This window comes from Bubalus kerabau, chromosome 22 (assembly GCF_029407905.1).
Source record: "Bubalus kerabau isolate K-KA32 ecotype Philippines breed swamp buffalo chromosome 22, PCC_UOA_SB_1v2, whole genome shotgun sequence".
NCBI classification, from domain to species: Eukaryota; Metazoa; Chordata; class Mammalia; order Artiodactyla; family Bovidae; genus Bubalus; species Bubalus kerabau.
The window spans coordinates 53397110-53424202 of record NC_073645.1 but is presented as its reverse complement, the minus strand read 5'-3'; the positions used below and the strand labels follow the sequence as shown (position 1 = coordinate 53424202).

Sequence of the window (27093 nt, the reverse complement as noted above, 5' to 3'; positions counted from 1 at the left end):
CTCGGGCTTTAATTGGCCAGTACAGCCTGGCCCCTGATCCCCTCAGCCACACTGTCCTGTCCTGCCCACTGCCTGAGGTCTGAAAGCCAGTGTTTCTTATACATTTTCTGGTTTTAATTTGTTTAAGACAGGACAGGAAATTTGGTACCTGTTTCTGTGTGTACCCAGGTTCGATCCCTAGGTTGGGAAGATGCCGTGGAGAAGGGAATGGCTACCCACTCCAGTGTTCTTGCCTGGAGAAGCCCATGGACAGAGGAGCCTGGCGGGCTACAGTCCACGGGGCCGCAAAGAGTCGGACACAAATGAACAACTTTCACTCTCACTTGCTCCGTGTTAGCTGGAAGCAGATAATACTCATCACGTTATTTTTTTAATTATTGCCAGAGAAAATTGTGGAAGGCTTTCAAATGGGCATAACAGACTAGGGGAGCCCTGCCCCTGTCTGGGTTCTTTCAACCTTAGTGACCCCCGAGCTGTTGTACAGTCCCGTGAACTCTGAACTCCAGCAGCATCGCAAGCACTCAGGACCGCAGGACGCCAGTGTCCAGAGAAGCACAGCTCGCGCCTGGCCAGCCCTGCACCGGTGGATGTGAGCTCCCCTTGGCATCGCTGAAAGGAGAGGCCGGTGTTCCCCCTTTGGACTCTTCTTTGAACCAGTTTTAACACCTTACTGGTTCTCTCATCAGTAAATAACAAATATCTATTATCTCAATAAAGAGTTGTCACCACTTGCTCGTTTTTCGTGTCTGTGTGTGAGCCAGCGCCCCACATGCTGTCAACACATGCGCGGTCTTGTGTCTGGCCGAGGGTGGCACCTTCTCCCTGGGACGCACAGACGTCGGGCAGGAGGCTCTGACGTCAAACTCGAGGCAGAATTCGGTGGGGGGCATTTATTTATCCTCATCTCTGCACAGTTCCTCACTCTCATCCAGAGAGCTGAGCACACCCTGCACACACACACTCCTGGTCCCTGGGCCAAGGCGTGTGTTCCGGGGAGGAGGCAGGCGCCCGGACACTGACTTGGAGGGCAATGCCTGCCTGATCCCTGGGCTCCGCTTTGGGGTACAGCCGCCAGGGTGCATGTGCAGCCGGGAGGCTCTGAAGGGACGCCTCCCGCCTGCTCCCAGGGGGCTGTCACCGCCAGGACCCCTCTGAGCCCAGACCCAGGGCCACCACCTGCCACCACCCCAACATACTCCCACCGCGTCTCACACCTGCCGGGGCCAGCTGTGCAAAGCAAACAAAAGTGACGGAGAGCGGAGAGCCGACGGTGGAGATGGGGCTCCACACTTCAGGGCCTCTCACTCCACAGTCAGCCCGGGGCAGCTGCTGGGGACTGAGCACGCCTCCGAGGTAACCCTCTCCAGGAAAGGGGCCTCGCCCGACCCACTGGGCCAGCTGCCTGCCGAAAGCTGACCCCACAGCTCAGCCGGGCCAGGCTTCGGCCAGGGACCCTGAGGCCGCTGCCCACCTGGGCGGGTGAAATGCTGGGAAGAACGGGCTTGGAACGCCCTGTGACAGGAACAAGGCCCACGACCTGCTAGACGCGCCCCTGACACCTCGAGCCCCCCACTCTCCTGGGCCTCGGGTGGGAACCCATCCCCCTTGGCCAAGACCATCACCCCCTCCGACAGCCCAGGCCCTTCCTGCTGGACCCCGGGCCTCTCGGTTCCAGAGAGGACTTGTTGCCCCTCCCTGGCCTTCACCGTGGCTGGTGCATCTGGGCGTGTGGCCCACCCACACCAGCAGACTGGACAAGCAGCTGCCCCCTGTGCCAGCGTGGATGGCAGGAGTCGGGGGACAGCCCAGACACAGAAGGACACCGAGCGGACCCGCTGAGGCTCAGCGGCCTGGGACCACCCGACTCCCGCACCTCCTCCTGCCATCAAAGCACCCGCGCCCGCCCCGCAGACCCGCCGTGGAAGCGCCCTGCGCCGTTGGCCATGCTGTCCCCGCCTGGCTCCCTGCTCTGCGGCCCCACGAGCCTCCAGGAGCCACAGTCCCCCGGCAGCCCTGGCCAAGCAGGACGCCATTCGCCCACCAGTTCCCAGTGGCCTCTCAGATGCCCCATGGGGGGTCCCACATGCGTCACCCGCCCGGGGAACACGGGCTCCAGGAGCAAAGCCCTCTGTCGACACCGCAGAGCTGACCCTGACATCCCGGAGAGAGCTGAGCACAGACATGGGGCCCCACGGGGAGCCAGGAAGGAGCGGCTCGCCTGTCAGGTCTCGCCTGGAGCCTCCGGCCAGGGTCCAGCCCAGCGTCAGCATGCATCCTGCCCAGACCCCGGGGCCGAACTTGGGCTTTGCTGCCCCACCCTGCACCGCAGGTCCTCCCGAAGGTCCCCACTGACGAGCAGAGCCCCAGCCAGGGGCATCTAAGAAGGCAGGGGCTTCTGAGGAGGAACCAGGAAGTGGGAGGCACCCCTCCCCCGCTGGGGGACACCCTTCCCAGGTGGACCCCCACCCCAATCCCCCCCAGGACAGCGAGGCCACAGCCCCTCCCTCTCCCCCGAAACCCCCTCCCAGGGGCCCCCCACCCCAAGTGGTAACTCTCCCCCACCCCAGGACACTGAGGCTGCAGCCCTCCCCCTCTGCCTCCGTGGAACCCCCTCCCAGGGGGGGACTCCGGTGGGGACTCCACCCTGCACCCCCCCCCAGTGGGAACTCTCCCTTCCGTGCCCCCGGCCCCCCCAGGACACCAAGGCCGCAGCCCCTCCCCCTCCCCCGAACCCCCCTCCCAGGGGGACCCTCCACCGTGGGAACTGCCCCCGCCCGAGGACAGCAAGGCCGCAGGGGAACCCGGGCCTCCAGCAGCCTGAGCTGCTCCCTCGTGTGGGCCGGCTGCTGCCCGGCTCTTACCTGATAAAACTCCCGAAGCCAGTTCTTCTGGAGGTTTTCTGGCTGTAAATTAAAGAGAAAAAAGAAGACAGTCAGGCCCGTGACACAGGCCGGCAGCCCCGAGCAGAGACTAACGTGACAGCCTGTCTGCGTGCTCACTGCAGGGCTGGGGCACAACGGGGTGGGGCCCCTTCCACACCAGGGCCTGGTCTGCCACTCAGCGGGGATGAGGGGCGGGCACTGGAGCTGGACCCACAGCTGACCCCAGCCCTGCTCGTCCTCAGCAGTGAGGGGTCCCTGGAAGGGCTTCCTGGAGGCCAGGCCAGGGTGTCAGGCAGGACCCAGCAGCGTGGGGTCCCAGCACTGGCCTGAGAATGGGCAAAGAGCTGCGTGGCCCCAAGTGTCAGCTTTGGGCATGTGGGCCCCAGGGAAGAGCTGGCACAGGGAAAATGGGGGTGCGCCTCTTCCCACATGTCCCACCAGGCTCCTGGACCCCCAGGCCAGCCAGCCGAGCGGGGCACACGGCCCCGGCCACCCAGCACGGTCAAGGTGCTGAGGCGGGAACGGGGGACACACGGGGACCCTCAGGAGGTGGCAGAGCTTCACAAGTGGGAGACGAGAAGCCCGACGTCCAACGCCGCTGGGCCACATGCAGAAACGACTCAGAGCAAACACAGCCCAGCACCCCCGAGACTCACACCCCGGATCCAAGCAGGGCTCTGGGCACCGGGGATGCAGGCGGAGCCAGGGCCTGGCTGACCACCCGGACGCAACACAGCCGCAGCAGCGCCACAGGCAGGGGCTGCCGCCAGCGGAGGTTTCCACGTGTCCTGAAAAGCAGGAAGACTGGACTGTGGACAGATCAATGAACAAAGAGAAAAAATGCCTGCAGACCCCGAGCCTCACAGACCACCGAGCAGGGGGCGGAGAACATTCCAGGCACCTGCCGGACACAGACGGCAGCCGGGGTCCAGCCAGGTGTGGGGTCCCCAAGGCCAGGTTCAGGAGCCAGGCCCCAGCCCCACGTCTGAACAGCGAGGAAGGCACGCCCTGCCCCCTCTACCACCCTCACGGGCGAGCAAAGAGACGACAGCGGGAGATGGCAGCTCGGAGAAGCCCCGGCAGAGGCTGAGCTGCGACAGGCTGCACAGCCAAGGCTGAACGTCGGTCTCTGGACTTCAGGGAAAACAACGCCCGAGCCAGAGAGATTCCACCCTACGTCCTCAGGAGGCTGACAGCAGAGAGCAGCGAGCGTGGGGAGTCTGTGCAGAAGCGGACCCTCAGACACACTGGGGGTGCAGGCGCCATGGGAAACAGCATGGACTTGCCATGTGGCCGGGCGATGTGTCCGCGAGACCCAGAAATGCTCATCCACAGAGACACAGCCACGAGCACGTGCAGCAGCAGACCAGGAGCCGAAAGGCAGGAACCACCTGGAGACCCATCAGCTCAGGGACGGAGAGATAAGGCATGTGATCACACTGCATGGCAGCCATGGACACAGGCCACACATGCCATCAGTTCACAGACAGAGTGATAAAATCCGTGGTCACACAGCACAGCACGCAGCCACGGACACAGGCCACACGTGGGCAGGCCTCAGAAACACCACGCTCAGTGCAAGAGGCCAGACTCCAGCTTACACAGCGCCCAGAACTGGCGGGCCCACAGACGGGGCGGGCCACTGCCAGCCCCAGCGTCCGAGGGCGGGGCTGGTCTGCGCTGACCACGGCGGGAGGGGGGCAGATCCACTTTGAGAGAGGGAACAGCACTGCAGTGCGAGCCCCTCCCCCACAGACCCTGCTGACCCCTCCCCAAGCCAGGGGCCCAGCACACCCGCGCCGGGGCCAGCACAGGCGCGGGGGCCACGATCAGTCGGCCTCGGGCCCCAAGGCGATCAAAGGAAGAGAACTCTCAGGGCAAGGCCCCCATTTCCCCCAGCCCCAACTGAGGGCAAAGGGGCTGGTCTGGGGGTGCAGAGGGCCCCACCAGCATTTCAGCAACCTTTCTACACCAGCATCCATGGGCTTGGCCTGGAGACAGAGGAAGGAGAGATTCAGTCCCTAGTCCTGATGTCCAGGGGCACGGCCGGACATGAGGCCCCTAGCCCTGCACTTGAACCGCGGCCCTGCCCGACACACACGGGTCCACGACATCCTCACCAAAACCCTGCAGGAAGCGGCCCTCAGCAGGAGACAGGAAGCCTTAGGACCAGCTGAACTGCTGCTGTTTAAGACCCCTCACCACATTCCCAATCGACCCACAGGACAGGCATGACCGGGACCCTCAGTCCTGTCCCCGGCCCAGGACCCAACCCGCGTGACTGCCCAGGTGGGCCCGCAAAGTCTCCAAGGGCGAGGACCACCCAACCTTCCTAAACCTGAGCTTCCCACCTCGGGTGCCCGGGACTCACTCCCTCCAGGAGGCACCCCAGAGCTGCTGCACAGGGGGCTTGAGCCTGGAGCCAGAGGAGAGGCCTGGGGCGGGCACAGTGCAGGGGGAGTCAGGCCCCCAGCAGCAGGCGGGCTTACGCCGCACTGGGGGTGCGATGCCCCCATGCTTGAACCAAAGGTCCTGCACGAGGAAGGGCTGAGCAAAGCTCTGGGGCCAGAGGGCCTCCCTCTCCTGAGACAGGCTGGACACGCCACAGGTAAGGCACTTGCCCGGTAGGTCCCCGGGAGAACATGGGCATGTGGACGAAGCGGGCTGCCCTGCGTGACTCTGGATGGCGCTGATGGGAATCAACGCGGGGACAGAGGCCTGTGGTGTCCCCTGTAATGGAAACCGCACACACAGGCCCCGGGGCTGAGACAACAGATCTCTCTGCACGGCCTGGGCTCCGTCCCCAGCGCCGCCACAGGTTCTCAGGCCTCTGCTCCTACCATCCCTACCGGGCACTCAGAAGCTGGGCCAGGTACTCCACAGCCATGCACACACACATGTGCACACACCACACATGCACACTGAGAGCACACACACTCCCACACGTGCACACACCCGCACACACACACATGTACATGTGAGTACACACACACACGTGCACATGCACGCCCACGAGTACACATGCATACACGTGTGCACACACCCACACATGCAGACACATGGGTGCGCACACACACATGTGTGTGTACACATAACCACCACCTGGACTTGGCCCTGTCGGGGACGGAGAGCACGGAGCATGGCCCGCCCTCCCCCGGCACAGACCTGCACAGCCTCCTGTAAGTGGCGCACAGCCTCCTGTAAATGGCGCACGGCCTCCTGTAAGTGGACGCACGGCCTCCTGTAAGTGTGCGCCCACTCTGCCACCGCCCAGGAGGTCCTGGCCATACTGACCAGAGTGTGCTCCACAGTGGCTCACACAGAAGCCCACCTACTCCAGGGACCTTCAGCCCCAAGCAGCTTGTAAGTCATCTGGGTGCCCTGCTGTGGCCTGTGAAATGGATCAGAACCTTCCTTGCGTGGTCGGGCCCACGGCCTGGAGGCGGTCCTGCCAGGTCAACGGCCTGAGAGCAGCGCAAGGCTGCTCCTCAGGGCGGCCACGTCGGGAAGGGGCAGCAGGACCTGAGTCTCCTCTAGTCGGACTCTGGGTCACCAGCTCGCTTAGATTGCCAGTATGACTCTCAGCCCAGGCGGCTGTGGGTTCCCCAAAACCATTAACCCAACAGTCCTAATAAAAGTGCTTTCAACAAAGATACACCCGTGTTTATGTTTAGAGAGGCCTCCAGAGGCTGTGGGATAATTAAAGGGCAGCTCTAAACAGACAACAGGGGACGAGAGCGGCTGGAGAACCCAGCCCACCTGCACATCAGGGCCACGCTGACCCACTCGCTGACCCGACCCGGGCACTTCCTGGCCAGCATCTCACCCTCCCAAGCTGACTGCTGGCCCCTCAGCCCCTCCGCGTCCCTGCAGGTTGTCCGCTCACCCCTGACCTCCACAAGGGGACGTCCCTCTCCCTTCACAAGCACTCCTCACGGCCTCGCTCAACTCTGGAGCCCCCAGCCTGGACCCTGAGTGCTGAGGGGCAGCACCATGACCCCAAGCCACCGGACCTCGGGCTCCTCTGCCCTCCCCGCTCTCACACTTATACACATGCTCACACATTCACACTCACGCAGACACACTCTCAGACACACATGCTCTCACACTCACACACATGCTCTCACACACACTCATGCGGACACACTCATGCAGACACACTCTCACACATGCTCTCACACACACGAATGCTCACACACTCACATGCATGCTCACACACTCACAGACACACACTCACACAGACACACACACATGGTCACACACACACTCATGCAAACACTCTCACACAGATACTCACACATGCTCTCACATACACACTCATGCAGACACACTCTCACAGACACACATGCTCTCACACTCACACACTCACGCAGACACACTCTCAGACACACATGCTCTCACACACACACACGCAAACACTCTCACAGACACTCACACATGCTCACACACTCACACATGCGGACACACAGATACACACATGCTCACACACTTGTTCCCATGAGGACACACGGCTCATAAACTCACATGTGCACATGTGGGGACACACACATGCAGACACACAGAGATACACACATGCTCACACACTCATACACACGTGCACATGTGGGCACATATGTTCAAACACACACACACCTCTCACACACATGCACACACACAAAGATACACACTCACATGCTCACATGTGCACATGCAGACACACACACATGCTCACACTCATACACATGTGCACATGTGGGCAGACACACACACAAAGATACACACTCACACACACAAAGATACACACTCACATGCTCACACACACGTGCACATGCAGATACACACACATGCTCACATACACATGGAGATGCAGACAGACACATGTGAACACACTGCTCACACTCACATGTGCACACACACGCAGACACACACAGATACACACTCACAAGCTCACAAACGTGCACATGCAGACACACTGCTCACACCCACAGACATTCACATACGCTGACACACGCATGCTCGCCCTCACACATGCCTGCGCCCCCCTGCCCCTCTCCAGCTCCTCCATCCGTCTGTCCTTCACTTCTGCCCCAGGAGCTGCTCTCAGCCAGGCCTGGAGGCCTCATAGTTGCAGCCCGTATTTGGCTAATGCAGAGTTATTTTTAAAACCACTAAAGTAAGAATAAAAGATAAACACACATAATAGTTCTTAAAGAAATACTCTCATTTCAGCCCAAAGCGTGGGCCAGGCCGGCTCTGTGCGCTCCCAGGAAGCACACGCCACCCTGAGCTCTCAAGCACCCTGTCTGCAGAGCAGAGACTGTCAAAGCACGCTGGGAAGTGTTAAGGATACTCATTCTTTCCAAATGTGAAATTCTATTTCTGGAATTTTCGATCCTAGAAAAAAGTAATCGTAAACAACAAAAATGCTCTGCACACAAAGAAGTTCAAGATGGCATTATGTATAAGAGTTACAGTTAAGAATACCACAGAGTTCACTGATAAAGAGAGTCACGTGGGCCATCTGCGGAAAGGAAGGAGGCGGCAACAGAAAGAAATTCCTGAAACAGTAAATAAGTCCTGAGTATAAACATGCTGGGAGAGACTGAAGGCAGGAGGAGAAGGGGACAACAGAGGATGAGATGGCTGGATGGCATCACCAACAAGATGGACAAGAGTTTGAGTAACCTCCAGGAGTTGGTGACAGACAGGAAAGCCTGGCATGCTGCAGTCCATGGGGTCGCAGAGAGTCGGACACGACTGAGCGACTGAACTGAACAGATAAACGTGGTGCTGCTCACACAACACCGCAAACAGGATGTAACGCCACTTACAAAAGGCCAAAAGGATAAGGTGTATTTTACCAAAAAACCCACAACATCTGATGAGCACATATTGACACGGAAGCATTTCCACCTTAATGGAGATGCAAGGAGCACAAGCCCCACAGCGAGGACCAGGCCCGCACACACATGCCCACCTGCTGAGAAGCCCCTGCAGACCTGGCCGCCATGCCCACCACATCCTCCCCGGGCCCACGTGAAAGCTGGATGGCCCACGTGGCCCACGAGGAACGAGGGGCTGCGTGGAAGGTGCACGAGGGCGAGCTCTGGCCAGCTGCCGCTTTAAACGCTCCAGCAGGGCGACAAAAAAAGACTGAGAAAAGAGCACCAAAATCCTGAGTAGCTGTATTTGAAGAAATTTCTCCTTCTTTTATTGTCTTCTTTTTAATATGTTTATAATTACATTACTTTCATATCTTTAACTCTTAATTTTAAAAGCTTGAGGAAGAGAAAAACAATGAAAAGAACACCAAAATTCTGAGTAGCTGTATTTTTCTTTTCTTTTCTTCATTTTAATGTTTATAATTACATTACTTTCATATCTTTAACTCCTAATTTTAAAAGCTTGAGGAAGAGAAAAACAATGAAATCTCTCAGAAGACTTTGGCAACATTTGAAACAACCGCTATTCCCTATAAACAATTTTTTAAAAAAAAAAGGCAAATGACAAACAGGGAAAAGTATTCGCAGCTTATGTGAAAGGTATTGGGCTGATCTGCTTATTCCTGCACAAAAATAAGTCAGAAAACCAACAACCCACACACCACAGCACAAACATATATACACTCCACATACACATCACAAACGCACACCACACACATACACATGCCACACACACACACACACCATACCACACACCACATACACACATCACACCACAAACACACACAAGCCACATGGACACCACACCACAAACACACACACACACACGCCACACCAGAAACACACACACACCACACACATATACATGCCACACACACACACACCACACCACATACACACATCACACCACAAACACACACAGACACCACACAACACAACACGTACAACACCAAACACACACACACCCCACAAATACAAAGCTGCTCAAAGCCACCTGTGGCCAGTGACCACTGGCCTGGATGGAGCAGATTTCGGAGTGTTTCCATCAACACGGGAAACGTCTCTGACTCAAGACCAGTGTTGTCCAGTCGCTGTGTGTGATGATAAGAACGTTCTCTATTTGCACCAGCTGAATTTCCACTTAAAATGGGTACTGTGACTAAATAACTGAATTTAAATTTTTACTTAATTTTGATTAAATCAATATGAGTCACATATAATTAGCCATTACTAGACAGTACAGCTCTGGATAACAGAAAAGGAAGAAAAACTTTGAGGTCTACCATGAAAAAAACATATGCTATTGACTGACATAGAAAGGAGAAAGGCTGCATACAAAAGAGGGGCACCTTCAGGTCAACCTCACAGAGCAGTGCAGACGCCCGTTACAGAATGCAGCGGCAGATAGAAAACTCACCATCAGAACCAAGTGCAATCAACCGTGAAGCAATGGAAGGTTCAACATGAGGAAAGCCTCTAACGCAACTGACCAACAAAATGAAGAAAGGCGCGTGATTATCTCTACAGTGACCGAGAGGTCAACTAGAAATTAGGCAGAGGAAGGGCTTGGCTGGAGCTCCACCACCCGTGGACGGACGCGTCCCCTGTGAGCCTTCCCATCTCGTCCCAGGGATGGGGGTGGGGGAGACGAGACACGTGAGGGTCTCAGCCCAGCGGCAGAGGCCCCCTAGCAGAGAGAGGCGTCACCACAGACTACAGGTCACCTTGCCCCCTCCTTACCCCACACGAAGATGCTCCAGGGCAACAGTCGTGGACTCCAGATGGGAGAGGGCGAGACACAGGGGCCCCCAAACCAGGACACGGGGGGGTGGAGGGCAAACCCGAGACACAGGGGCCCCCAAACCAGGACACGGGGGGAGACATAGGGGTCCCCAAACCAGGACATGGAGGGGGGCAAACCCAAGACATAGGGGCCCCCAAACCAGGACACGGGGGGGCAAACCCAAGACATAGGGGCCCCCAAACCAGAACACGGGGGGGCGGGGGACAAACCCAAGACAGAGGGGCCCTCAAACCAGGACATGGGGGAGACACAGGGGCCCCCAAACCAGGACACAGGGGGAGACATAGGGGTCCCCAAACCAGGACACCAGGGGGTAAACCCAAGACACAGGGGCCCCCAAACCAGGACACAGTGGGGTGGGGGGCAAACCTGAGACACAGGGGCCCCCAAACCAGGACATGGAGGGAGACATAGGGGCCCCCAAACCAGGACAGCAGGGGGCAGGGGGCAAACCTCTGACATCACAGCCACAGCTGACGGTAAACACGGCTCACCCCCGGCCCGCACTGTAGGCCTCAGTCCCTGTGACCCAACTCATCACATGCAGATTTCAACAAAAATTACAAGGCAAGAGAAAATCAGTCTAAACGTGATTGATTGATTGATTGATGTTTATGGACAGCTTTTGGATCTTAGTGCCCTGGCCAGGGGTAGAACCTGGCCACCGGCAGTTGGAAGCTCAAAGCCCTAGTCATTAGCATGTGCGCATGCTCAGTCGCTTCAGTCGTGTCTGACTCTTTGCGACCCCATGGACTGTAATCCGCCAGGCTCCCCTCTCCATGGGATTCTCCAGGCAAGAATACTGGAGTGGGTTGTCATGCTCTCCTCCAGGGGATCTTCCCGACCCAGAGATCGAACCAGAGACTCCTGCATCACAGACAGATTCTTTACCACTGAGCCATCAGCTGCTGCTGCTGCTAAGTCGCTTCAGTCGTGTCCGACTCTGTGCGACCCCATAGACGGCAGCCCATCAGGCTCCCCCGTCCCTGGGATTCTCCAGGCAAGAACACTGGAGCGGGTTGCCATTTCCTTCTCCAATGCATGAAAGTGAAAAGTGAAAAGTAAAAGTGAAGTCGCTCAGTCGTGTCCGACTCTTAGCGACCCCATGGACTGCAGCCTACCAGGCTCCTCCGTCCATGGGATTTTCCAGGCAAGAGTACTGGAGTGGGGGAAAGCCCCCTAATCACTGGACCTACAGGGAATTCCCTAAAGACATTTTTAAAAATGCATCAGAATCTGACTCAATTATGACACAGATTTGGAATTATCAGAAAGGGAATTTAAAATAACTGTGACAGGAAAAGTGGACAGTTTTCAGGAACAGATGGGTAACAGAAGCAGAGTGATGGAAACTCTGAGAACCAAAAGGAAACACTAGAAATCAGAAACACTAACAAAAATGAAGACTGCCTTCAGTGGCTCATGCACAGATTAGACATAGCCAAGGAAATAGTAAGCTTGAAGATACGGCAATAGAAGCTTCCAAAACTGAAATGCAGAGATTATAAAAATGAAAAAAATTTACTGAACATCCAAGAATTGTAGGACACAAAGGAGCAACATCAGAAGACAGAGAGAAGAGAGCAGATGATAAGTGACAACTTCAAAAGATGAAGTGTACACAGAATAGCAACACCAGAAGAGAGAGAGAAGAGAGCAGATGAAAAGTCTGAAGAGACAATGGCCAAGAACTCTGCAAAGGTGTGACCAAACCGCAGATCCCCAAGGCTTAGAGAACCCCAAGTAGGATAAGCACTAAAACATCTAAACCTCATCTTAGACATTTAGGCACAGCTGCTGAAAGCAAAAGATGAGGAGAAACCTTGAAATAAGGAGGGAAACAAACACACCTAATCAATAGAGGAGCAAGGACAAGAACCACAGTGACAAAAACCCCACGGGCAAGGAGACCGTGAATCGAGATGTTTCCTGTGGGCGGAAGAAAACCAAAACACCAACCCAGAATTACGTATCCAGCAAAATTATCTTCCAAAAGTAAAGGGGAGATAGACTTAAACTTGGACAAACAAAACTGAGGAGATTTATAACCAGTATATGTGAACATGAAAAGTAATGGCTTCAGAAGTTTTTCAGGGAGAGAGAAAATTATATAGGGGATATAAAATAAGGGGGTTTAAATAAGGGGAAGAAATAAACGAAGGCTAAAAATATTAACTGAAAAGTTCTTCAATAGAAGCAAATCAACCAGGATTTGGTAAGTGCTTCCTGAGCGGGCAGAATTCCAACAAGCCTCCAGGGGCTCCACCTGGGCGTTCACTCCCACGTGGGGCGGGGCTGACTCTGTAAGATGCCACTCCCCCAACTGGCTAACACACAGCCAAGATGAAAGGGACTCTGCAGAGGTAATGAAATTCCAAAGTTAATGGATCTTAAGTTAATCAAAAGGGGGATTATCTCAGGTAAGTCCAACCTTATCTGGTATCAGGTGAGTCATTTAAAAGGGTCTAAAGGTCAGAGTCTGGAAGCAAAGGATCTCGCTCTCCTTTGCCGCCCCAAAGAAGCAAGACGCCAAAGGTTGTACAGTCTGGAGAGCTGACCCACAGCCTGTCCCTCCTGGGGGCTCCAGATGAGCAGGCAGCCCCTGAGGAGGGGACCCAGCTCTGTGTCCCACCCCCCACCCTGCAGAAGAGGGACACGGGGAGGCGCTGAGCTAACCCGAAGTCCCCGAAGGCCTGTTACACAGCAGGGGAGCCCATCACATCCCTGATGCTACAAACGCACGTGTGAGTGCAGTAAAACGGAAGGCGTGTTACTTTAAGCTTTTCCCCGCTCTGGTTTCACTGTGCTGTAAGGTCTATGGCAAGGATCTAATTCACAAAGTTACCCAAATGGTTAAACTGTACGAATGACCGTTCTCCCCAGCTGCTACTGCACGGCCAGCCTGTCTGTGCCTCCCTCGCTCCCTCCAATAATCAGCCTTATCAAATATTTATTTCACTCACATATTCAAACAAACAACTCAACGCTTCCTTAGTTTACTGTTTTCCTGGGCTTTTCCTGTTTCTTATTCAGTAATGTTTGGATTTATGTTTATCCTTCCCACGTTCCTTCAGTTTATGGCATAGTTCTCTATTTCATTTTGACTAAAGTGCTTTCTTTATTTTTAATACTATCACAACTTATCACAGAGTATATTTATTAGAAAAACGCCACCGCATGCACACCTCTGCCCCTCATCCTAAGGCCAGTCCCTGCCTCCTGTGGGCAGGCCAGCCACGCCAGGCGCTCCTGGAAAGGTCAGGCGCCTGGCAAGGGTGCCCACCATTCCCACATCCACGCCACCTGACACCCAAGGCACAGGGGTGGCATCACGTGAGCAGCAGCCAGAGGCGTCACGGCAGAACGGGAGCCAGGCTGCCCGCCCCACAGAGGGTGATCCCGCGGAGCAGGTGGTAAATCTGAAACAAACAGCAAAGGAACTTGGGGAAAATGGCAGGACAAAAGATTAACATACAAAAATCAGCAGCGACCACAAATACAGACAACGGCCGGTGAGAAGGTGCATGGGGAAGGAAAGCCCCACTTACAACAGCAACATAAGAAAAGGTACCAGTGAGGAGTAAACTTTAAAATGTGACAAGTTTACAAGAGAAAAGTGTTAAGACATTCCTGGCAGAGACGAGAGTCAGATGTGAGTCACCGGAGCGCCTTGCGGTCCTCAGAGCCTGACTCCTGCGGAGCGTCAGGGCTGATCCCCGGTGAGCCTCCCACCCCACCCAGCTCCACCGGATAAGCAGTTCTAAAGTTCACACGGAGAAAGGAGCCATGACTCAAAGTTCGAATACCAGTTTTAAAGAGAATCATGTGTTCAACTAAAATTTTTTTAAATTGCATGGCGAAAAAATTAGTAAAATCAAAAACTGTGAAACTGATTGAAAATATTTTTAATATATATCAGGGGCGAAGAGCTTATCTTCCTAATATTTGAAGAATTCTTTAAAAAAAAAAAAAAGCATTCTTTAAAGTCCAGGGGAAAAAGGCAAAATATGAAAAAACCCAAACAGCATCACAGAAAAGATATCTGACTAACTTCTCGGGGGAGAGACGTCGCCTGCTTCCTAGACCGGAGGGGCCGGGCTCCAAGGTGGGGTAGGGGGGCACCTGGACCCCAAAGTCCAACCGGAAACCGAAGGGGGGACATGTAGGCACCCACACTGCAGCCACCCTGCAGGACAGCAGGCTCCAGGATGGTCAGTGGCAGAAGGATCAGGGATGCGGGCCAGACTGGAAGAGACAACCGTGACCCCAGGCCCACGGAGATCCCACGCCACAGGAAAACCAGGGAAAGCAACGTGCGGAAGAGACCGGGCCACGGGACTCATTCCGACCGGGAGCTTTGTGGCAGCAAAGCCCACAGTGGTCGGACGGGCGCTGTCCTTGCAGCCAGGCTGCTTGCCACCTCCTCTCTAGGCAGGTTCCACCCCGGCTCACAGCCCCTCTGCACCCAGGAGGGGCTTGGCTGTGGACAGCGGTCAGTGTGCAGCCGCCGGACCGGGAGGCACAGGCAGGAGCAGGGCGCCTGGGCCCGGACGCAGAGCAGTCAGCGGGCCTCCAGAGCCCACCTCCCCCGACGCTCAGCGCCCACCGAGGTCTCCCCGCCTGGCCTGGGGGACACGCTCGTCTCCAAGACTCATCCTGCCCACAGCACTCAACGGTCCCAGCAGCTTCCCCGCAGCACCCAAGGAGGGACCTGTGCCTCCAGCTTGCTGTTCAGACCCTCGGTCGTGTCCAGATCTTTGTGACCCCGTGAGCTGCAGCACGCCAGGCTTCCCTGTCCTTCACCATTACTTTGGTCCCAGAATTTAATCAAACTCATGGCCATTGAGTCGGTGATGCCATCCAACCATCTCATCCTCTGTTGTCTCCTTCTCCTCCTGCCTTCAATCTTTCCCAGCATCAGGGTCTTTTCAAATGAGTCAGCTCTTCGCATCAGGTAGCCAAAGTATTGGGGCTTCAGCTTCGGCATTCGTCCTTCCAATGAATATTCAGGGTTGATTTCCTTTAGGATGGACTGGTTTGATCTCTCTGCAGTCCAAGGGACTCCCAAGAGTCTTCTCCAGCACCACAGTTCAAAAGTATTAATTCTTTGGCACTCAGACTTCTTTACAGTACAACTCTCACAACTGTACATGACTACTGGAAAAACCATAGCTTTGACTATGCCAACTTTTGTCCATAAAGTGATGTCTCTGCTTTTTAACTCACTGTCTACATTCGTCATATCTTTTCTTCCAAGGAGTAAAGCATTGTCTTAATTTCATGGCTCAGTCACTGTCCACAGTGATTCTGAAGCCCCAGAAAATAAAATCTGTCACTGTTCCACTTTTTCCCCATCTATTTGCTATGATGTGATGGGACTGGATGTTATGATCTTCATTTTTTGAATGCTGAGTTTCTTTTTTTTTATTTTATTTTTTAACTTTACAATATTGTATTGGTTTTGCCATATATCAACATGAATCCGCCACAGGTATACATGTGTTCCCCATCCTGAACCCTCCTCCCTCCTCCCTTCCCATACCATCCCTCTGGGTCGTCCCAGTGCACCAGCCCCAAGCATCCAGTATTGTGCATCGAACCTGGACTGGCGACTCGTTTCATATATGATATTATACATGTTTCAGTGCCATTCTCCCAACTCATCCCACCCTCTCCCTCTCCCACAGAGTCCAAAAGACTGTTCTATACATCTGTGTCTCTTTTGCTGTCTCACATACAGGTTCATCATTACCATCTTTCTAAATTCCATATATATGCATTAGTATACTTCATTGGTGTTTTTCTTTCTGGCTTACTTCATTCTATATAATGGGCTCCAGTTTCATCCACCTCATTAGAACTGATTCAAATGTATTCTTTTTAATGGCTGAGTAATACTCCATTGTGTATATGTACCACAGCTTTCTTATCCACTCGTCTGCTGATGGACATCTAGGTTGCTTCCATGTCCTGGCTATTATAAACAGTGCTGCGATGAACATTGGGGTACACGTGTCTCTTTCCCTTCTGGTTTCCTCGGTGTGTATGCCCAGCAGTGGGATTGCTGGGTCATAAGGCAGTTTTATTTCCAGTTTTTTAAGGAATCTCCACACTGTTCTCAATAGTGGCTGTACTATTTGCATTCCCACCAACAGTGTAAGAGGGTTCCCTTTTCGCCACACCCTCTCCAGCGTTTATTGCTTGTAGACTTTTGGATCGCAGCCATTCTGACTGGCGTGAAATGGTACCTCAGAGTGGTTTTGATTTGCATTTCTCTGATAATGAGTGATGTTGAGCATCTTTTCATGTGTTTGTTAGCCATCTGTATGTCTTCTTTGGAGAAATGTCTATTTAGTTCTTTGGCCCATTTTTTGATTGGGTCATTTATTTTTCTGGAATTGAGCTGTAGGAGTTGCTTGTATATTTTTGAGATTAGTTGTTTGTCAGTTGCTTCATTTGCTATTATTTTCTCCCATTCTGAAGGCTGTCTTTTCACCTTGCTTATAGTTTCCTTTGTTGTGCAGAAGTTTTTAAGTTTAATTAGGTCCCATTTGTTTATTTTTGCTTTTATTTCCAATATTCTGGGAGGTGGGTCATAGAGGATCCTGCTGTGATGTATGTCGGAGAGTGTTTTGCCTATGTTCTCCTCTAGGAGTTTTATAGTTTCTGCCTGCGATGTAGGAGACCCCAGTTCGATTCCTAGGTTGGGAAGATCTCCTGGAGAAGGGATAGTTTACCCACTACAGTATTCTTAGGTTTCCTTGTGGCTCAGCTGGTAAAGAATCTGCCTGCAATGTGGGAGACCTGGGTTCGATCCCTGGGTTGGGAAGATCCCCTGGAGTAGAGAAAGGCTACCCATGCCAGTATTCTGGCCTGCAGAATTCCATGGACAAAGTCCATGGGGTCACAAAGAGCTGGATACAACTGAGCGACTTTCACTTTCACTTCACTTTCTCTTGGCAAAACTCTATTAGCCTTTGCTCTGCTTCATTTTGTACTCCAAGGTCAAACGTGCCTGCTTCCCACTGGCCCAGGCCAAACTTCTGTTCTCTGTGGGCCAGGGCCTCGTTTCTCAGAGGGAACCAGACTGTGAGCTGCAGAGGGTACTTGAGACAAGGCGCCCGGGGAGCCAGGGGCCGACGGCAGCTCTCGCTACAGGGCCCCAGGAAGGCACGGCCGCCCAGCCAGGGTCCCCACCGGGAAGAGTGAGGCACCGCTTCCTGAAGGTCAGACTCAGGCCCCACAAGACGGCCACCAGCGCTGGGAGGCCCCTTGGCACGTCACACTCCCACCAGTGATGACCATCCCTTTCACACATCCAAGAGGCCACTGTGTCAGCCACCCCATAAGGTTTCAAACTTTGAAGCCTAGTCTGAATTAAGAGGCTAAAAACATGGAAAATGTGCTTTTAGCATCTGTGGGAGGCGGCGCTGGGACTGAGGGAGCTGCCCTGGGACGCATGGCCGGGCGCCCAGCGGCCTCGTGGCCTGGAGCCTGGGCTTGGGGCAATGCGGAGTCAGGGTCTTCAAAGCCCCAGGGTCCTGAAGGCAGAAACCCAGCCCGCAGAGAGGTGACCGCACCCGCCTTCCCGGCCAACAGTGACAACGCAGGACCGTGACCACAGGACGTACACTCGTCTTTCTCAAATACGCCCTAAAAACTTCCACGGGCAAGTCACTAGAAAGGAACGGCGCCTGGGCTCCCCGCTCTGCGCCTGCGGCGAGGCCTCCGGGCACTGAGCTGCCCCGGCTTCTCAGGAAATCCTGCCCCACGCTGCACGCTTATCCCTGCGGAAAACCATTTCCTTTCCCGAGAAAGGAAATCTTGTCTCTGGAGGCACAAACGCGGAGGCTAAGAATAGCTCTGCAGAGGAAATGCCGGTGGGCCGGCCACCAATCGGCGGGACACGCAGTGCGGCGGGCGGGGAGCGTGCCCTGAAGTCCACCTGTCCTCTCTGCATGTTAGGCCTTTAGATAAACCCTGCAGAGCTTAAAAATGAAAGAATGAAAGGAAAAAAATGAAAATAAGGAAAAAATGACAATAAGGAAAAAAATGAAAATAAGAAGAGCAAGGGAGGCTTTCCCACGACAGATAACCCAGCAGCATCCTCTTCTTTAGCTCACATCTACAAACGCTGCCAAAGCCCCCCACAGAGGCCTGGGACTTGAGAACCTGACTCACCGGGATGGAGGGCCTGGCAAAGCTATGACAAAATAGACATTTGCCCCTAAAGAGTGCCCTGGACATCATGTATTTAAATGCCAATCTATCCCAAGTGGTGCGGTTGGTAAAGAATCCATCTGTCAATGCAGGAGACATGGGTGACACAGGCCCGATCCCTGGGTGGGGAAGAGCCCCTGGAGGAGGGCGTGGCAACCCACTCCAGTCTTCTCGCCTGCAGGATCTCATGGACAGAGGAGCCTGGTGGGCTACTGTCCATGGGGTCGCAGAGAGTCAGACACAACTGAGCACACACAAGGACAGACGCTTCATCTAACAGGGTCAAATCCTAGGAAACAAAGCAAGCTTAACTTAGAAATGACGGCCTATGAAGACTGAAATGATCCATCTTTGGGGCAGCCACCAGGGCTAAGACCGGATGCGAGCCCGTTCTCAGCAGAGGCCTGTCCCACTGGACCGCTGGCACCAGGCGCAGAAGGAGACAGGTGTGGCAGGCGGCCACCGTCAGAGGCAGGTGTGTGTCGGCGTGGAAACCAGTGGGGTCTCCCCACCCTGGTGTGTCAGCGCTGGGACCGCAGCGCGGGCGCTCCTCCCAGGACCCACGTTTCCCTCTGGCACCCCAGGTCCTGCCAGGACCTCGCTTCGGGATTGAACAGCAAATGGGGTGTGCCAGGACCCCCGCACAGCCCTGGGGTGGCAGCGGAGGGGTGGGCTCCACCTTGGGCTCCATGCCACCCCGCCCCCACAGGCCTGCCTCCATCCTGCCCCATCGCAGGCATCCGCGGGGGGACCCACGCGAGCCACCGCCCAGCGTCCCCGCCCCGTCCTCCAGACCCCGCCAACACAGCGCACGCACTCTCTTCCTCATGCTGATCCTGCTTCTTTTCTAAGAAAAAGGCAGAGAAACAAGGAGAGGAGGGCATGCGTCTGGGCCAAGGACACCGTGCGTGTGGGGCCTAGGTCCCCAGGACTGCAGTTCAGGGGAGCCCCAGGCCCCAGAAACGCTGGAGGGCAACGGGAAAAGCCCTGAGGGGGCGCCTGGGGAGAAGCGTGAGCCGCACCGATGCCTTTCTGTCCGACTTACAAAGACGCTTCTCGAGCAATGGCTCGCGGGCGGTGAACTACCGTTGGGCAGTGTGGCAGGCGGGTTAAGTTGGGAGGTCCCGGCCAGGGCACCGGCTGGGGACGTGATTGCAATGTGGGCCTTCGGATTTGAGCCAAAGAAGGAAGATATTAGAAAGATGAAAGCTGAGACTGACAAGGAAGGAAGCAGCACCATCAGTTTTGAAGATTGTTTTGCCACGGTGGTGGTTTAGTCGCTAAGTCGTGTCCAACTCTTGCAACCCCATGGATTGTAGCCCACCAGGCTCCTCTGTCCATGGGCTTCTCCAGGCAAGAATACTGGAGTGGGTTCCCATGCCCTCCTACAGGGGACAATGACTGTAAAAATGAGTGAAAACCGTGAAAAAGAACTATGGAAGACTTTCACATTATTTGATGATGATGATACAGGAAGTATATCACTGAACAACATCAAGAGGGTTGCTAAGGAACTAGGGGAAGATTTAACAGAAGAAGAATTTCAGGAAATGCTTGATGAGGCCGATCATGATGGGGATGGAGAAATAAAGGAGGAAGAATTTTTGAAAATGATGCAAAAGACCACTCTTTATTAATACTGCTTTTTTTTTTCCTTCTGGAAAGTTAAAAACTTTATATTTGTTACAAGTTCCATAATAGCTGAATGTATGCATTTTCAGTGTTTAAGTTTATATACACAAACTGGTTTCCATGTCTAACCCACGTGAGAAGTTACGTGTTTCTACCCATATGCTGTTAAATCTATAGCATCAAGAAATAAAATGTAGTGACTTCCTTAAACCATGAATCCGAGAACAGTATTAATTCCAAGTGCTATTTTTAGAGCCCCGGGTTCTAAAACTCAGATTTTTTTTTTTTAATTTAAGGACATTGGCCTCACATCACACGAATCTGGCCAGCCAGCTATTACTTTCCTTATTTGTGCAACTCTAAAAATGATGAATATTTCTTTTTTAACCAATTATTCAGATATGTAAAGTCTTAAATAAAACTGGCAACTTCAAAGAAAAATTAAAAAGAGGTTTCTTTGCAAAAGAGAATCATAGTTGTTCCAAAAATTGGGGGAAATTTAGCAAGAGGGGGCCAGAAATACAATCAAGCTGCCGCCCCCTGGGGCCCCCACCCTCCCAGCTGGCGTCCACTGCAGCTGCTGTCGGGTGGCCTCCCAACCCCAGGGGACAGGTGACTGGCGGGCACCCCGCCGGGCAGGGCTAGGAGGGGCCCCCCGTGGAGTTCTGTGGGGGGTGCAGGGCCACGAGAAGGTGGGGGCAGGGCGGACAGGTGCCTCTCCCTGCAGGGCAGACAGGTGCCTCTCCCTGCAGGGTGGACAGGTGCCTCTCCCAGAGGTGACCGTCTGGGCGACGGTTGCGAGGGCAGGACTCCACAGCAGCCTTCAGTGGCTGGAGTGCCCCGCGCCCCTGCTGGGTGGACCCAGGACAGCGAGAGGCAGAGACAGTCTGGGAGGGCGGGAGACGCACAGGAAGGAGGAGCCCTGCACCCCACGGAGCCCCCCACCTTCAGGGCCCCGCACGGCAGCCCACCTCTGCAGGAGAGTCCAAGGGGCAGACTCCACTGCCCGGGACAGGACCGACCGCCCGCAACACCGCCCCGCATCCACACACCACCATCTGCAGGGCAGGGCCAGACCCCGGCGGGCCTGCGGGTACAGGCGGGCACAGCAGGAGGAGCACGGTCCCAGGAGAACTGCAGAGACGCTGAGGTCCAGGGAGGGCAGCGCGGATGTCTGAAGACACATCGCAGCCCAGGACCACAGGGAAGTGCGAGGAGAGAGCTCGCCGCGCCTGGGCAGAGGCCCAGCCAGCGCCCACCCACCAGCTCCCTGGACGGCTCAGGCCACAGTGCAGACAGATGCTCGCAAGGACGCAGGACAGCCCCTGGGAGCGACCCCAGGTGGGCTGGCAGGGAGGCCAAGCACGCAGGGCCAGCACTGGATTCACTCAGGCTTGTGAACAAGCCCCACCTCACACTAGAAACACTAACGCGGGGCTGGGACCCTCCGCGTCAACCTACTGAGGCGCAGCAACCCCACGGGGCTGGGGAGCCCTGGGCGGAAACAAGGTGCCCCCGGCCCACTGTGCCAGGGCGGCAGGGAGCAGACTGGCCATGCCGAAAAGCCCTGGCCAGAGGAGCAGGAGGAGAGGGACACAAAGGATCAAAGCCGGAATCAGGGAGGGGCTGTTAGTATGCGAGCGAGACAGCAGGGGAGTGTGAACACTGCACCCACAAACGCCTGAAAAATAAGGCAACTCAGGAGAAAACAATAGCTTTTATCTATTAAAGAGACTGGATGTGTACCAAAAACCTTCCTACAAAAACACAGATGGCTGCAGTAGTGAGCCCCATTGATCACTTAAGGAAGAAACACTCCCGTCTTACTCAGTGCTTTGAAAGCACAGAGAACACATTCCAGTTTCTTCTAAGAAGCCAACACGATGCCCACACCCAAAGCCGTCAACGCTCGGCAGAGGAAGAGAATTACAGACCAGCGTCTCTTACGAATGCATACAGAAACCAAATGCAGAAATACATAAAAAAGAATATGACTTGACCAAGTAAGTAGCCCAGGAATGCAATCGTTTGGTTTAACATTTGAAAAACTGACGTAATCCACCAAATTTACAGACAAAAAAGAAAAAGTATAGGATCATGTCAGTAGATGCAGAAAAAGTATTTAACAGAATCCAACATTCTTTCATGGCTAAACAAACAAACAAAACAAACAACCTCTTGGCAAAGTAAGAAATAGAAACTTCTTCAGTTTGATAAAGGACAACTGAAAAGAAGAAGAAAAATAGCCCTCCAGCTGCCACCGTTGTTACTGATGCTAGTCAATACTTTGCCTAAAAGAGAGGCGCGGCGGCCCACACTCACCACCTGATTGCCGGGGCGCGGCCAGTCCTGAGCGGCAGGGAGGCAGAGCGGGGTAGACAGTACGCCCGCATGCAGACGCGGACACAGAGGACTGACCTCCCTGAACAGCCGCAGTTTAGCAAAGTCACGGACGCCAGATCAATACACAAACCTCATTTTCATTTCTATTTAACAACAGCAAACAACTGGAAAATGAAACGTTTAAAAATACCACTTACCACAGCGTCCAAAGAAAGCAAATTACATAGGAATACATTTAACAAAAGCCACGCAAGCCTCTACACTGGAAACCACAAAATGCTGTGGGAAAAATTAAAGACCTAAATAAAGGAAGTGATGCCTCGTAGGAAAGCAAAGCCTTGAAATCGCTGAAACATTAGCTCTCCCCACACTGGCCTGTGGATCCAGTGCAACATTGGCCATTATCTCAGCAGACGATCGGTAGAAACGGACTAACTAACTCCAAGACGCGCCTGGAGGTGCAGCGGGGCCAGAATGCCACGGTGAGAGCCACAGTGGGAGGCCCTCCCCGCCACCACGCGACAATCAGGCCACAGACGCCAAGACAGGTGGTCCTGGAGCAAAGCCCACTGGGCAGACCAGTGGGGCAGGACAGCGTCCAGAAAGAGCCACACGGACAGTGATTCTCAACAAAGGTGCCACAGCGATGCCCAGGGAAACAAAGTCACGACAGGAGGTGGTGGACCTCACGCTGCAGCCCCAGCTCACCGCGCACACGAAACTCCCCTGCGAAGGACGGAGCCCTGGAACGTAGACGGGAAAACCGAAGAGTCCCTAAAAGAGGCGAGAAGTCCGTCTTCATGACTAGGTAGTGGGCAAAGACTTCTCAGGGCACAGAGACTGAGGGTGCAGGGGCCCCGGGCGAGAACTCCTGGGGGTCCAGCAGCACTTGGCTGGTGGGCCAGTGGTTAAGACTCTGCCTGCCAACGCAGGGACGAGGGTTCGATGGCCGTTCCCATAAGGCCCAACATGCCAAAGCCACTGTGGCACTCGGGGCACTGGGCAGGGCATCTGCCTGCCAAGACGGGGAAGGACCTTCAGCCAACGTCAAGATCCTCCCCAACAGGCTGAGGCCGACAGAGAGCAGGGACACAGGCGGGACCCCCGACGGGACGTCCTAGGATAGGCAGAACTCTCTGCAAGCGGCCAATCGGAGCCCGGGGCCTGGCGGGGGGCAGCCAGGGAAACGGAAGGGGAGCCTTCCAGGGTGATGGTCAGGTTCTATATTACGATAACAGTTTGGGTTAAACATAAGCATTTGTGAAAACTCAGTAAATGTATGCCTAAATGTGTACATTTCACTGTACATTAATTTTGTCTCAGAGAAAGAGCTAAACCAATAATGAACTCTAGCCAATGACATTCCCACTGAAGTATTGAGAGGGCGGCTTCCCTCCTGGCTCAGTTGGTAAAGAATCTGCCTGCAATGCAGGAGACCCGGGTTTGATCCCTGGGTCGGGCAGATCCCCTGGAGGAGGAAGTGGCTACACACTCCAGTACTCTTGCCTGGAGAATCCCATGGGCGGAGGAGCCTGGCGGGCTACCGTCCACGGGGCTGCAAAGAGCCGGACACGACTGAGCGACTAAGCCGCCGCCGCCACCTGATAGCTGCAACTGGCTGCGCGACGCGCGGAAGACGAGACCGACCAGCGGGTGAGCCGGCGGACGAACGTGAGAGCAGGCTCGTGACTCAGTCGTGGCAGCATCTAGATCGGTGACACACAAGTGCTAACGATAAAACTCTTTCAACTTGAGTCTCTTCTTGGAACTTTTATCATAAAACGCTGGGAAAGAGTTTAAAAGAAAAAACAAAGGGTTGACGCTGACAGTCTCTGAGGTCCTTTCTATGACTTCCACCATGGAGCAGAGTTTGCTTTTCTTTTTTTCAAGCAGAATTCCTCTTTGCTCGAAGCAGGCAGGCAGATCTGCTGTCCCCAGAACCTCTGGGCAGGCCACGGCATTAAGCTGACCCAGCCCAAACCCCGGAGCCATGAAGTCCCCGCGGGAGGAGAACACCGCAGTGCGGGGAGGCCTTTCCAGCCAGGGGGCTGCCCACAGTCCAGGCTGGGGGACAGAGCAAGTGGCTCCTCGAGCCTCAACAGCGGGGACTGAGCAGGAGACAGGAGGCAGGAGCCACGGAAAGACCGCCAGGGTCACGGAGCAGCGAAGCAGAGCATCCTGCCTCCATCAGACATGCTAATTCTGCGTCTCGGGAGACTTCTGAAAAATGTAAAACTCAAGTCCAGAATAACTGAAGTCTAAAAATAGGGCCCCTGCAAAATAAACACACTCAAAATCTTTCCAGCTTCTCCTCTCCTTCTCACCGGCGAACATAAGGGAGCCAGCCCCTGAGTGGTGCGGGGTGTCACAGTGCCCCCCAAGCTCCGCGGGGCCCTGGCCCTGGAGAGGGTCCCCCAAGGCCCCCAGCGTGGGCAGGGCTGGCTCTCTCACACACACACACACACACACACACAGGCAGAGGCAGGGCTGGCTCTCTCACACACACACACACATGCGCGGGCGCAGCAGGCAGGGATCAGGGTGAGGGAGGGGGGGCCGGGCTGAGGGGCATAGAGACGCCCCCCCCACCACCACCAGTACCAGCCCCCCAGCCCAGCCGGCAGGGTGGGCACCAGCAGTGTGCCCAGGGAAGACAGAGCCTGGAGGGTGGCCAGCCCCCGAGGCCAAGGGCCCCGCCCTCCCCCTGTCCCCGGCCCCTCTGCGAGGGAGCCTGAGCCCCAAGTGCCTCGTGGGCCCCGTCCCCTGCCCTGCCCGCAGCCGGAGCCATGGTGCCCGGGGGCTCTCAGCACTTGGCGGACAGACCTCTGGGCCCACACGATGCTGCCCACGGCCGAGACAGAATCCCACTGCCCCCCACACGCGTGCCTGCTGCTGACTGGGGGGCGCCAGCCAGGAGCCTGAGGCCTGGCGAGGACGAGGCCGTGTCTCTGGTGTTCAGGCCGGGCTTCCTCGTCTCCAGCGGCCCGGCCTGCAGGGCTCCCAAGCGCAGGAGGCCGTCTCTCCCTGTATCATCCTAGCAGGGGACGGTGGCCCGGCCTCCAGTGTGCGGGGAAACAGCGGCAGCGAGCAGCCCAGAGCGCCTGGCTTCCCCCTGTCCGGCTCTGAACGCAGGCCTGGAAAACAATCTGTGCTTTCCCCAAATCACGGTGTCGTTCCCAGAGAAATCAGTCAGAACCCGACAGGGCCCCTCACGACCCCCAACAATCAAGCACGCCCTCTGCTTCCTGACACCCGACCTCCCAGACAACTCTGCTTGCAGACAGCGGCCTCTCCCACTATTTTCCACGCGCCCGCAGAGGACCCTGCCCCTCTAGGACTGCTGACTGCCCCCCCTCCAGGAGAAGGCATGACCTCCAGTGACCTGGCCCCAGCCCCGCAGGGTCCCTCGCCTTAGCAAGCCTCTGTCCTCCCCGAGGTCACCTGGAGGCCACCTGACCCCCGGGTGCCCTCCCCGGAGACTCTCTTCCCACCAGCTCACTCCAGAGCAACCCTTCCATACCCCACCGTCACACTCTCACCAGAGACCCCCACAGGCCCTGCGGCTCTCCAGCTCCTCCGAGGCCTTGGGAGACACTCCCCACAGCTGCGCCCCCGCACTGGGCCAGTCCCCCACCACCTGCCCCCCCGGCCCCCTGACCCCCGCTGCCACCCACCCTCGCAGGGCCTGCCGTCCAGCCCTCTGCACACCTCCCCAGGCGGCGGGCGACAGGCTGCACCCTGCCCCAGCAGGGCCCCTCCGCCGGGTCTCACTCCCTGCGGCGTCCAGAGGCCAGCGGGGGACCAGCGTGCCCCCGTGCTCCCTGCGTACCCCTTGTGTACCCCACACATGCACCTTCACGAGGCTTTGTTTGTGCTGGGAAGCCCACCCTAACAATGTGCAGCAGCGGAGTTTGGGGCTGGAGGGGTCCCGTGCCACCGAGCCAAAGACAGACACAAGGTCGGGAGGCCCTGCCTGCCCACCGCGACCGAGTGTGAGCATGGGCCTGTTCTGCTGCGGGCGTGACCAGCCCCCGAGGGGTACAAAGCTCTCCCCTCCTATTTAGTTTGAGGGCTCTAGTTTCTGCTTTTGATGCAAGTTCAATATTAAGTCTAATCTCAAAACAGATGCTGAGGCTAGACTGCTGACTTTCAGCAAACGTCCCCACAACTAAAATAACCCAGAAACCTTGACATCTCAGCCGCTCGCTGCCCGCCCTGTGGAGCTCGCCTGGGGAGCAGCCCCGGAGCCCCTAAAGGCCTGAAAGCCCACGCTTGTCTCCCAAGTCAGGAG

The 27093-nt window shown here is 55.5% G+C and overlaps 1 protein-coding gene across 2 annotated transcripts in view; it reads right to left on the bottom strand.

The window, feature by feature from the left end:
* Nucleotides 1–27093, bottom strand: part of INPP5A (inositol polyphosphate-5-phosphatase A) — a 145964-nt gene that overhangs the window by 90733 nt on the left and 28138 nt on the right. For both annotated transcript variants that reach the window (XM_055560676.1, XM_055560675.1), the window contains exon 2: nt 2862–2903. In XM_055560676.1, coding sequence (XP_055416651.1) covers nt 2862–2903 — 42 coding nt within the window. The remainder of the gene's footprint in view (nt 1–2861; nt 2904–27093) is intronic.